Here is a 12505-nt window from a genome sequence, read left to right as displayed (position 1 = left end):
CGGCCCCATCCCTTCCCGCAACCGCCCCGCATTACCCAGCAATACCCGCAGCTGGAGCCGTTGCGCTGCGAGGAGGGGGCGACTTCGGGACCCTCGGGAAGCTGCGGGGTCCCTTTAAGACCCCCCGCTCCATGACGCAGCTACTTTGCAAGACGGCCGGGGCGGAGCCCGCAGTGATAACGTGACTTTGGAACCGGCATCGGTAACGGGATTCGGTGGGGACCCCCTTATCATCTTTCGTGTTTCCATCTCCCCTTTGCTATGCGTATCCTTCCTCCCCCCTCACCCCCCAAAGCGGCTCCCTGCCCCCCCTGGACTCTCCAGCTGGAGCTGAGGCCGTGCCGCTCCCCGTTGCCCCCCCGGCGCTCCTTGCCTCAGTTTCCCCCCGGTTGTAGGGTTATCCTCCCCCCGTGCCCCCTCCCTATAGCAGCACGAGGCGAACCCTCCTTCCTCCCCCCCCCCTCCGGCGGAGATCAGCGGGATTTGCCGCTCGGGATCCCATAATCCCATCCGGTGCCTCCCACCCCCCCCCGTAGGACCGGGGCGGACAGGTGAGTGCGCGGCTCCGGGCACCGAGGGGGCAGCCCCGGCTGCAGCGGCTCTTTGCCCCCCTTGCTCCGTTCCGGCTGCATCCAGGCACTTCCCCGCTCCGAGCGGGGCTGGTATCAGAGGTAACAGCGGGGAAACCGGAGGAGCCGGGCAGGGAGCGGGGTGTGAGCTCGCATTTCATCCTTGTGCCATGCACGAGGGATGGGAGCTGAGTATTTGGGATATTGAGGCACGGGCAATGACCTGGCCCATCCTGCAGCCCCATGCGGGTGAACCCATCTCCTGCATCCAAAGGGGCTCCTCGGAGCTCCTGCCTGTTTTGCTGGTTTTGCTTTGCGAAAGAACGGGATTTGGAGGCTTGGGATGGGAAAAGCGCTTTGTTGGCTGAGTTCCGGAGCCGACTCCTCCCGGCACCGCGGGGTTGTGCTTGTGCCCAACCCAGCCCTGCTTGGCAGGGGGATGGAGGCAGTGACTCAGGACTATGGGGTGGTTCTCATCCCGCAGCACAACACGATGGCTGTGGGGACGCAGTTGCGGCTGTTGCTCTGGAAGAACCTCGCCTACCGCCGGCGGCAGCGGGTGAGCAACGCCTGCAGCTCGGGTAGGGGGTCCCTGCGGTGGTCTCACAGTCCCATTTAGCTGCAGTGTCCCCCAGGTGCAGTTGGCCATCGAGCTGCTGTGGCCGCTCTTCCTCTTCCTCGTGCTGGTGGCAGTGAGGAGCTCCCACCCGCCCTTCCAGCAGCATCAGTGTGAGTGTTGCCATGCCTTGCTCCTGCTGTTGTGTAGGGTGGGGGCCAGGGTTTCTCCATGCAGCCCCCAGACTCATCTCTTTCCCCATCAGGCCATTTCCCCAACAAGGCCCTGCCGTCAGCTGGGACGCTGCCTTGGCTGCAGGGTATCCTCTGCAACGTGCACAACCCCTGCTTCCAGCAGCCCACCCCTGGAGAGACCCCCGGCACAGTGGGCAACTTCGGAGGCTCTATGTGAGCAGGGTGGGCAATATGGGGTGCCAGGCCAGGCTCTGCTCCCCTCACATCCCCCCCTATACCTACAGCCTGTCCCGCCTGCTGGCTGATGTCCGCCAGGCCCTGCGCCGTGCTGATGGATGGCAGCTCCTGCACCACCTCGCCCAGCTCCTGCCTGCACTGCGGGGCCGCACCCTGCCCATCTCATCCCGGCTGCTGCAGGACGATGCTCTCACACGCCTCCTCAACAGCAACGCCTCGCTGCTGCCTGTGCTGCACCAGGCAATGCTGGAGGGGCTCAGCTCACCTGATGTGAGTGCTCAGGGTGCCCGCAGCAGCCAAACTTGAGGCACAGCTGGACCCCCCCCTCCAACTGCTGGGGGTGTTTGGGGTGGCTGTGAACCCTCTCTGTGACCCCTATAGGAGTGGATGAGCTCAGGGATGGATAATGCCCTGGCATCCCTGGGCCCCTTCCTGCAGAGCGCTGAGTCCCTGCTGCAGGAGGTACTGCATCCCCATATCATCCCTGCCCTATATCCCTGCCCCATGCTGGGCCCTCCCTGCAGCCCCTCTCTCTGCAGCTCTCCACCATGGGCACAGTGGCTGAGCTGCAGCGTGAGGTCGCAGTGCTGACAGCCCCCGGTTCCTCCGCTGTGGGCACCTTTGAGGCTGTATCACGCATCGCCTGTGGGCACCCCGAGGGTGGGGGGCTGCAGGTGCCCTCCCTCAACTGGTACGAGGACAGCGATGTCGGGGCCTTCATGCACCGCAACGACTCCAGGAGCAGCACGGAGACCCCCGACAACCACACCAGTGAGAGGGGATGGGGATCAGGGACCCTCAGGTGCCCCTCTGGGGGTGGGGGCAATGCAAGGCTTTGGCTCTCCCCCCCATTCCAGGTCCTTTCTGCCTGGAGCTGCTCCGCAGCCTGGAGGCTGCCCCATTCTCACAGCTCATCTGGCGTGGCATCAAACCACTCTTTGTGGGCAAGATCCTGTACACACCACCCAGTCCTGCCACCGACCGCGTCATGGCCGAGGTGATTGTACACAGTGCTGGGGGGGCTGCAACCTGTTTCCCCCCCTAATCCCTTCCCCGTGCAGGTGAACCACACCTTCCAAGAGCTGGCAGCACTGCGGGACACGGCTGCTGCTGCATTGGAGCTGGGAGCCCACATCCGTGCCGTTCTCAATAGCAGCCAGGAGCTGCGGGTGCTGCAGGTACGTGCCCAGAGTGGGGGCTGCATGGGGCCACCTCCAGGACCAGGTGGTGATATCATATGATGATGCTGTGCAGGAGCTGCTGCTGGCACCGGGCACAGCCCCACTCATGGACAGGCTCCTCAATGGCACCTCGCAGTCAGTGCTGGCCCAGTTGCTGGTTGGGCCAGCAGGGCTCAGCTGGCAGCAGGCACTGGATGAAGCAGAGCGGGCACTGGGTTTGCTGTCACAGCTCCTGGGGTGTATCCGGCTGGATAAGATTGAAGCAGTGGGCAGCGAGGAGCAGCTGGTGGCTCGTGCCATGGAGCTGCTGGAGGAAAGGCAGTTCTGGGCTGCCGTGGTCTTCCAGCCCCCTCTGAACACCACGTCCACTGAGCTGCCCCCCCATGTGCGCTACAAGATCCGCATGGACATCGACGATGTCACAAGGACTAACAAGATCAAGGACAGGTTGTTGGATGCAGCCCCTCTGAGCATCCCAAGCCTGGGGTGGGCTGTTGTCTGCTCCCTTCCTCAACATGCTGCTCTACGCAGGTTTTGGGACCCGGGCCCTGCAGCTGACCCATTCAGTGACCTGCGCTACGTATGGGGTGGCTTTATCTACGTGCAGGACCTGGTGGAACAGGCGGTGGTGAGGGTGCAGACAGGGGCTGCCCCACGGGTGGGGGTCTACCTGCAGCAGATGCCGTACCCCTGTTACGTGGATGATGTGTGAGTGCTGCAGGACCCCCAGCGACCCATTGCCCTGGGGTATGGGCTGAGTGCTGCTGCAGGGCTGTGTCCCTGTTGGTGGTGGGACATTATGGGGGGGGGGTCAGACTGATGCCCCCCCCTCAGGTTCCTGCGGGTTCTGAACCGCTCGCTGCCGCTCTTCATGACGCTGGCGTGGATCTACTCGGTGGCCATGATCATCAAGGGGGTGGTGCATGAGAAGGAGGCGCGTCTCAAGGAGACCATGCGGAGCATGGGGCTGAGCAGCGGGATGCTCTGGCTCAGCTGGTTCCTCAGCAGCTTCATCCCCTTCCTCCTCAGCTCCGCTCTCCTCGTCCTCATCCTTAAGGCAGGTTGGGGGGTGAGAGCCGGCGTGGTATGGGGGGGGTTCTGCAGCTTCAACCTGCCTCACTTTGCAGCTGGGAGACATCCTGCCCTACAGCAACCCAGCCGTCATCTTCCTCTTCCTCGGCACCTTCTCAGTGGCCACCATCTGTCAGTGCTTCCTCATCAGCACCTTCTTCCCCCGTGCCAACCTGGCCTCAGCGTGCGGTGGCATCCTTTACTTCTCTCTCTACCTGCCCTATGTGCTGTGTGTGGCGTGGCGTGACCACGTCACCTTCCTGCTCCGAGTCCTCGTGGTGAGCAGCACCTCATTCCCTGCACCCCAATATCCCTTGGATGAGCTGGGTGTGGGGTTTGGGTGCTCAGGACCCCATGACCGTGTCTTCCACCTGTGCCCATGTTCTTGCTGCTGCAGAGCCTGCTGTCCCCAGTGGCCTTTGGCTTTGGTTGTGAGTACTTCTCGCTGTATGAGGAGCAGGGGGTGGGCATGCAGTGGCACAACCTGGGCACCAGCCCTGTGCCAGGAGACCCCTACAGCTTCGCCTTGGCCATGGGGCTGCTGCTGCTGGATGCCGTCCTCTATGGGCTGGCAGCCTGGTACATTGAGGGTGTCCTCCCAGGTGAGTGCAGAGCTTCTGCCCCTTGCAGCCCTTTGCCAGCCCCTCTGGGCCCTGCTCACCCCCCTGTGTCTGTGCCCATAGGTCAGTACGGTGTCCCCAAGCCCTGGAATTTTCCCTTCCTGAAGAGCTACTGGTTTGGAGAGCCGCCCTCAGCCGGATACCCCCCGTACCCCAGCAGTTCTCTCACTGCACCTCAAGGTGAGCCCCTGCCCGTGGTGATGGCAGGGCCAGGGGGTGGGTGCTGCCCCCATTGCCAAGGTCCTGCCTGGCTGTGACTTCACCGGTGGCTCCCAGTGCTGGTGGAGGAGCCGCCTGCCCAGCTACAGCCCGGAGTCTCCATCCGCAACCTGGTGAAGGTTTACCGCAGCGGCAGCCATGTGGCCGTCGATGGGCTGAGCCTGGACTTCTACGAGGGGCAAATCACCTCGTTCCTGGGCCACAATGGGGCCGGCAAGACCACCACCATGTGAGCTGGAATCCCCACCCAGCTCCCCATGAGGGTGGGCTCAGAGCCTCCCATGCACTCTGCCACCTCCAATTTACCACCCCCCTCCTCCCCAGGTCCATCCTGACCGGGCTGCTGCCCCCCACCTCCGGCACTGCCTATATCCTGGGCTGGGATATCCGCTCCGATATCGACAGTATCCGGAGGTCCATGGGGATGTGCCCGCAGCACAACGTGCTTTTTGACATGTATGCAGGGTAGGGGTGGGGGGAGCAGCAGGCAGGACCCCCGCTGACCCCCCCCACCCCACAGCCTGACGGTGGAGGAGCACATCTGGTTCTATGGGAGGTTAAAGGGGCTGGCGGAGGAGCAAGTGCAAGCAGAGATGGAGCAGCTACTCCAGGACACGGGGCTGCCCCACAAGCGCCAGGAGCAGACCAGGAACCTGTCGGGTGTGTGAGCTGTGCTATCCCTATTGCCATACCCATAATTACCCCCCAATTTCCATCCCAATACCGTCCCCAATGCCCGCTCTCCCTGCAGGCGGCATGCAGAGGAAGCTCTCCGTGGCCATTGCTTTTGTGGGCGGCTCCAAGGTCGTGGTCCTGGATGAGCCCACAGCCGGTGTTGACCCCTACTCACGCCGTAGCATCTGGGAGCTGCTGCTCAAGTACCGCAAAGGTGAGGACTGGGGTGGGGGATCCATCAGTCTGCTGCCAGCCCCCAGCCCTACAGAATCAGGGCTTCACTGTGGGGTGAGATGGGATCCAGAGAGGGGAGATGGGATCGGGACGGCGGCTCTGTGCCCCCAGGGCGCACCATCATCCTCTCCACGCACTACATGGACGAGGCGGAGCTGCTGGGGGACCGCATCGCCATCATCTCGCAGGGCCGGCTCCGCTGTTGCGGGTCTCCTCTCTTCCTCAAATCCAGGCTGGGCACGGGCTACTACCTCACCTTGGTCAAACGGGAACTCACCGAGCTGGGCTCCATCAAAAAGGTTCCTTCCCCTCCCGACTCTCCATACCCAGAGCCCCTCATTGGATCCTACCCACCCACCCACCCTTTGCTTCCCTTTCCCGCAGGACGGCGGCACCTCCGAGGGCGGCGAGCGGGACAGCGAGGGCAGCACCGCGGGTAGCGTCCCCGCACAGCCCCGCACCGCACCCCGGCCCCGCAAACCCTGAGCACCGCCCTCCCCGTCCTCAGATGTGCCGCAGCTGTCGGCACTGCTGCAGCAGCACGTCCCCGGCTCCCGGCTGGTGGAGGACATCGGGCGCGAGGTGCTTTTCGTGCTGCCCTACAGTGGGGCCAAGGATGGAGCTTTTGGGGAGCTGTTCCGGGAGCTGGATGCGCGACTGGGTGAGCTGGGCATCTCTGGATACGGCATCTCAGACACCACGCTGGAGGAGGTATTAATAGAGCCCGGAGATGTGCCCAGAGGGTCTTACTGCTGGGGCAGTGGGTGCCTGAGCTGTGTGTGAAGGCAGCTCCCTTCCCCCTTAGATCTTTCTGAAAGTGGCTGAGGACAGCGGGGTGGATGGTGGCAGGACAGGTAAAGGAGTCGGTCCCGGTTGGAACGAAGCTTCGGGACCCTGATGTGCAGGATGAGGAGGTACTGGGGGCTGTGGCCCCACTGCCATCCTGTTTTATCAGGCAGCAGCAGCAGCAGAACAGCCCCGCTGGGGAGAGGAGAGGTCCCCAATAAGGAGGGGGACACGGGAGCAGCTGCAGAGGAGCCGGGTAAAGGGGGGAGCTGAGGCCGGGGGGCTGGTAGCCCACCCCCAGGGCTGGGTATGGACCTCAGTATGCATCCGTCTGTGCAGGCAGGGCTGGATGGAGGGATGCTGTGCAGCACTGAGTCTGTTCAACCTCATGGTGTTCTCTGGGTATTGGGAATGGTGGGAAGCTGCGATGGGAGTGAGTCTGGGGGTGTGAATGAACTGGGGATGTGACCTGGCCCCTTCTGCTGGGGGCAGAGATTGTGCATAAGAGCATCAGCTGGGCTGGGGGGGTGGAGGGGCTACAGTAGCTATAACCCTGCTCTCCTTTTTCCTTACACTGAGCCCAAGGAGCCCGCAGAGGTAGGAACAGGGGGCTGGGGAGTCCCTGGTGTCCCCGCATGCAGCACCCAGGCTCAGGGCCGTCCCTGCAGCAAACCGTGCCCCTATACTGGGGTTTAGTCCTTGCTTCTCGCTGCCGGGAGCCGGCTCAGGACCCGTCTGTGCTTTGCAGCAGAGGAGCCGCAGGAGACGGACCTGCTGCGTGGAGCAGCCGAGGGCAACCGGTGTGTGCAGGGCTGGGCGCTCACCCGGCAGCAGCTCCGTGCGCTCTTCACCAAGCGGCTGCTCCACGCCCGGCGCAGCACGAGGGGCTTCTTCGCACAGGTACGGCCGTGGGGGGTCGGGGGGACGACCCAGGGATGGGGTGAGCCCTGACCTGCGGCCCCGCAGATCGTCCTGCCCGCTGTCTTTGTCTGCGTTGCGCTGCTCTTCAGCCTCATCGTGCCGCCCATCGGGAGGTACCCAGCGCTGCGTTTGGATCCCGGGATGTACGGCCATCAATTCACCTTCTTCAGGTGCACCCCCGCTCCCCTAATGCTCCTCACACCCCGAATGAGCCGCCGTCCCACTCCAGGGCTCTTTTACAGCAATGATGCTCCGGGGGATGCGGACACGTCCCATTTGTTGGCAGCGCTCCTGGACGAGCCGGGCTTCGGCACCGCCTGCATGAAGGACACGGCGGAGGGGTCAGTATGGAGCTGGGGGGGCTCCGCTCCGCTTCGATGCCACGTTCTTACTGGGGGTCTCCCCTCCCTCCGGTGCTTGTTGAGCAGGACAGGGCCGTGCCCACCTGCGTCCCACCCCGACGGCTTCAGGCAGCCCCCAACCCCCCCGGCCGTGCTGGAAGCGCTGCAGCGTTGGAACTGGACACCAGCTGAGCCGTCCCCGTCCTGCCAGTGCAGCGGGCCGGGGACGCGCAGGATGCTGCCCGAGTGCCCCACGGCTGCCGGGGGGCTCCCACCACCCCAGGTATCTGTGGTTGCCGCTGGGGTCCAGGCAGGTGGTGGGGCTGTGCATCCATCTGTCCATCCCCATCAGGTGCAAAGGGGAACGGGGGACATCCTGCTGAACCTGACAGGCAGGAACATCTCTGATTACCTGGTGAAAACCTACCCCCAGCTCATTCGCCAGGGGTGAGTGCTCCCAGCACCTGTCCTGTGTATGGGGACGGTACCCAGACACTATGGGGGGGACCACAGGGAGGGCAGTGGGGAAGACAGGGCAGGGTAAAATGCGATCCATCTCATGGCTGAGCTGTCACACACAGATGTGATGTCTCCTTACAGCTGTTTTCCCCCCCCCACCCTTGTTTCTTCCAGGCTCAAAACCAAGAAGTGGGTGAATGAGCAGAGGTGGGTGTGGGGGCAGTGGGTCAGCTCGGGCAGGGTGGCTGTGCAGTGCCATGTGAGCACCCAACTCTCCTGCACATCCAGGTATGGTGGCTTCTCCCTGGGTGCTGGTGGCTCACAGCTCCTGCCATCAGCAGAGGAGGTGGGCAGTGCAGTGCAGGAGCTGAGAGAGCTCTTCAACGTCACCCAGGTATGGCCAGGCTCTGTGCCCACCTGAGTGAGCGTGGGGAGAGGCTGCTGCATGAGTTGCAGCTCACCCCATGTCATGCCCCAGGGCAGCCCCATGGATCGGCTCCTGGGCAACTTGAGCCACTTCTTTGAGGGCTTGGATGCACGCAGGAACATCAAGGTGAGCTCAGAGCTGGGGGCATGGGGACATGTGGCACTGGCTGTGTCCTTTCTCTGCTGTGGGGCTGGCAGAGGGAAATGGAACAGAACCCAGTGAGCACCCTTGGGCTGCAGGTGTGGTTCAACAACAAGGGCTGGCACGCCATGGTCGCCTTCCTCAACGTGGCCAGCAATGGGCTGCTGAGGGCACAGCTGCCTGCGGGATCTGACCCTACACTCTATGGCATCACAGCCATCAACCACCCCCTGAACCTCACCAAGGAGCAGCTCTCAGAGGCTGCACTGTGAGTGTTGGGTTTGGGCTCCTGTGGGTGCCCCGTTGCCCTCTGACTCCCTTTCTGCTGCAGGATGGCCACATCGGTGGATGTGCTGGTCTCCATCTGTGTGATCTTCGCCATGTCCTTCGTCCCGGCCAGCTTTGTGCTCTTCCTCATTGAGGAGCGGGTCAGCAAGGCCAAGCATCTGCAGTTCATCAGTGGGATGAAGCCTGTCACATACTGGCTGGGCAACTTTGCTTGGGACATGGTGCGGGATGGGGATGGGGTCAGGATGGGGCACATCTGTGGCACCTGAGGGCCAGGACCTCTTTGTCACCCCCTGCCTGGTTTCTCATGCCCATAGTGCAACTACCTGGTCCCTGCATTGCTGGTTGTCCTCATCTTCCTCTGCTTCCAGCAGAAGTCCTATGTGTCCTCAGCCAACCTGCCTGCCCTGGTGCTGCTGCTGCTGCTCTATGGGTGAGGGGCTGGTGGAACCAGGGATGGGATGGGGGTGGGTGCCCCCAGCTGCGCCCACTCAGCCCCTTTCTCTGCCCTCCAGGTGGTCTATCACCCCCCTGATGTACCCGGCCTCCTTCCTCTTCAGCATCCCCAGCACAGCCTACGTGGCCCTGACATGTGTCAACCTCTTCATTGGCATCAATGGCAGCGTGGCCACCTTCGTGCTGGAGCTCTTTGAGGACCAAGTGAGCCCCGGGCCCCATCCCTCAATGGGGGCTGATTGGCTCTGCCTGTTCTCCCATCCTTCCCTCACTGCCCCATAGAAGCTCAACAACATCAACCGCATCCTAAAGAAAGTCTTCCTCATCTTCCCCCACTTCTGCCTGGGCCGAGGCCTCATCGACATGGTGAAGAACCAGGCGATGGCCGATGCCTTTGAGAGGTTCGGTGAGTGCAGAGGGTGCAGGGCTGCTCCCCTGCCCAACCCCCTCCCTGTGCCCCTCATCCTGCAACTCCTTTCCCCTCCTTTTATAGGAGACAAGCGCTTCGTGTCCCCGCTGTCCTGGGACTTAGCAGGGAAGAACATGTTTGCCATGGCCATCGAGGGCGTCATCTTCTTCCTCTTTACCTTACTGCTGCAGTATCGCTTCTTCCTGAGGCTCCGGTGAGGGCTGGCCCAGGGGAGATGGGGGTGATGGGGGCAATGGGGACTATAGGAGATCTCACTGCTGCTCCCCCAGCCCACGTGCTCTGCAGCTGCCCTCGCTGGGGGATGAGGATGAGGACGTAGCCCAGGAGCGGGTGCGTGTGGGCAGCACAGCACGGCGCAGTGCCGTCCTGCTGCTGAAGGACCTGACCAAGGTGTGTGGCTGCACCGTGCCCCGTCCCATGTCCCCCATCCCACTGATGGGTGCTGTGTCCCCTGGATAGGAGGTGCCTCACAGCGATCCCACTCATTGTAGGTGTACAGGTACCGGCGTACTCCAGCAGTGGATCGGCTGTGCCTGGCCGTCCCACCTGGTGAGGTGAGTGCTGGGGTCCTTGCACTGTGGGGTGGGGGTCAGTGCTGCTGCTAAGCTCACTGCTCTACAGTGCTTCGGGCTCCTGGGGGTGAATGGTGCTGGGAAGACATCCACCTTCAAGATGCTGACGGGGGACACAGAAGTGACGCTGGGGGAAGCCTGGCTGAAGGGACACAGGTGGGAGCATCTGCATCAATATCCCTCCTCACCATCTGTTCACACTTACCCTCATCCCTGCAGCCTGCGTGCTGGCTTCTTCATCCTCATCCTCATCCTCATCCCTGCAGTTTGCTCATTCCTAACCCTGCTGCTTGCTCAGCCTCACCCTTATCCCTGCAGCTTGTCCCTGGTTCCTGCAGCTTGTCCTTGGTCCCACAGCGTACTCACCATGTCCCATCCTGCAGCGTGCTCACCGACCTGCAGGCTGTCCATCAGAACATGGGCTACTGCCCACAGTTCGATGCCATCACCGAGCTGCTGACGGGGAGGGAACATCTGCAGTTCTACAGCCGTCTGCGTGGGGTGCCAGAGGAGGAGACCCCCAGGGTACAGCCCACAGCCCAGCCTCCCCCGGCCCCTCCAGCCCCATCCTCACCCCCACACCTACTCTTACAGGTGGCTCAATGGGGCATTGCCAAGCTGGGTTTGGGACCACATGCAGACCGCCTGGCGGGCACATACAGTGGGGGCAACAAGCGCAAGCTGTCCACAGCCATAGCCCTGCTCGGCAGCCCCCCCATCATCTTCCTGGTCAGTGGGGCAGTTGGGGGGGGGAGGGAGGTGACAGCTATGGGGCTGGAGCTGATGCTGTGGCTGCAGGATGAGCCCACAACGGGGATGGACCCAGGTGCCCGGCGTTTCCTATGGGACTGCATCCTCAGCCTGGTCAGGGAGGGTCGCTCCGTGCTGCTCACATCCCACAGGTGGGTTCCCAGCACAGGGGATACCTGTGGTCCCTGCTGTGTGTATCACACCTTCCCCCCCTCCGGCAGCATGGAGGAGTGCGAGGCGCTGTGCACCAGGATGGCCATCATGGTCAACGGCCGATTCCGCTGCCTGGGCAGCGTGCAGCACCTTAAGAACCGGTAATGGGTGGGGGGCTGCCCCGCTGGGTGGGTGAGGAGGGGCTGCCTGCATTGCCGTCCATTCCTTGGTGCAGGTTTGGGGATGGATACACGGTGGTGGTGCGGGCTGCGGGGCCCGGCCCTGCTTTGTGTTCAGTGCAGCAGCTGATGCAGCGCAGCTTCCCCGGCATCGCGCTGCAGGAGCAGCACGGCAGCACGCTGCAGTACCGTCTGCCTTCCAATGCCTGCTCCTTGGCTCAAGTGTTCGGAGTGCTGGCAGAGCACTGCGGGCACGGCCACATCCAGGATTACTCTGTGTCACAGACCACCCTGGACCAGGTGATGGCGGTGTGGGGGCACGGTGTATGGGGTCCTTCGTGCTGTTGCTGCTGCTCACCCCCTCCCCATCCTTGCAGGTCTTTGTGCACTTTGCCAGGGAGCAGAACGACGGGGACCAGGTACAGGACATGGGATCAGGGCAGGATGCAACAGCAGGGCAGGATATGGCCCCAGTGACCGGGAGGACACCGATGCCGTTCCTGGAGGACGACAGCTATAGGGAGAGCGTGGTCTGAGTGTGGCTGAAAGCCCCCTGGACCCCCCCCCCCAGCCCCAGCCCTGCTCCCAGCTGGTTCACAGCCACTGGTCCCGGTCTGCCGCTGGCCTGGAGCCCGGCTGCAGCACGCTGCTGGTTTGGGGTCACGATGTCCCGGGTCGGAACCGCAGGGGGAGGCTGGTCCGCTCCCTACAGCGGGGCTGAGTGCCGGGTTGTGCTGCTCGCTCTGAACGCGATAATAAAGCGCTGCAGTGCCGCGGGCGGAGCGCCGTGCTTTGTGGCTGTGACCAAACGGGGTCGTGGGGGTGGAGGGGGAGTAAAAAATAGAGCTGGGGAGCAGCACTGAGGGGTGTCGGTGTGCAGCAAAAAATATGGAACGCTTCACGAATTTGCGTGTCATCCTTGCGCAGGGGCCATGCTAATCTTCTCTGTATCGTTCCAATTTTAGTATATGTGCTGCCGAAGCGAGCACGAATCCCTATTCCCATCGTCGGCTATATAAACCCCTTTTATCTAATGATTTTTAAGT

At 62.8% G+C, this 12505-nt stretch overlaps 1 protein-coding gene and 1 non-coding gene across 9 annotated transcripts; one reads left to right on the top strand and one right to left on the bottom strand.

Annotated features, from left to right (window-relative positions):
- The first annotated feature begins 86 nt into the window (after positions 1–86).
- Positions 87–12236, top strand: ABCA7 (ATP binding cassette subfamily A member 7). Of its 8 annotated transcripts, none has more exons than XM_085517699.1 (48): positions 87–215; positions 1054–1128; positions 1205–1298; positions 1391–1532; positions 1604–1826; positions 1938–2018; positions 2096–2327; positions 2414–2553; positions 2618–2734; positions 2811–3184; positions 3269–3445; positions 3572–3794; positions 3865–4086; positions 4206–4410; positions 4492–4608; positions 4705–4876; positions 4972–5103; positions 5168–5307; positions 5399–5536; positions 5668–5855; positions 5941–5992; positions 6065–6267; positions 6362–6410; positions 6512–6598; positions 6922–6939; positions 7091–7242; positions 7309–7433; positions 7506–7604; positions 7692–7887; positions 7957–8051; positions 8238–8270; positions 8352–8457; positions 8542–8616; positions 8730–8899; positions 8963–9140; positions 9237–9352; positions 9435–9579; positions 9658–9781; positions 9869–9998; positions 10075–10195; positions 10297–10359; positions 10427–10533; positions 10761–10902; positions 10972–11106; positions 11176–11279; positions 11349–11441; positions 11516–11759; positions 11837–12236. In XM_085517699.1, the coding sequence occupies exons 2-48, from the start codon at positions 1063–1065 to the stop codon at positions 11993–11995; spliced, it is 6504 nt and encodes a 2167-aa protein (XP_085373825.1). In that variant the 5' UTR covers positions 87–215; positions 1054–1062; the 3' UTR covers positions 11996–12236. The 8 variants fall into 8 exon arrangements, 6 of the variants coding, with proteins under 6 accessions (XP_085373825.1, XP_085373826.1, XP_085373827.1 ...); XM_085517700.1 differs by lacking the exon at positions 87–215 and adding an exon at positions 417–551; XM_085517701.1 differs by lacking the exon at positions 87–215 and adding an exon at positions 561–671.
- A 105-nt stretch (positions 12237–12341) lies between these two features.
- Positions 12342–12448, bottom strand: LOC116652453 (U6 spliceosomal RNA). Its single transcript, XR_004305469.1, has one exon. It is a non-coding gene; the product is annotated as a U6 spliceosomal RNA (small nuclear RNA).
- Positions 12449–12505: the final 57 nt, after the last annotated feature.

The sequence above is a fragment of the Coturnix japonica genome, chromosome 16 (genome assembly GCF_054131305.1).
Source record: "Coturnix japonica strain WE chromosome 16, WE-NBRP24, whole genome shotgun sequence".
NCBI classification, from domain to species: domain Eukaryota; kingdom Metazoa; phylum Chordata; class Aves; order Galliformes; family Phasianidae; genus Coturnix; species Coturnix japonica.
The sequence above is the reverse complement of the archived record's forward strand: the minus strand, read 5'-3'. Positions and strand labels throughout refer to the sequence as shown.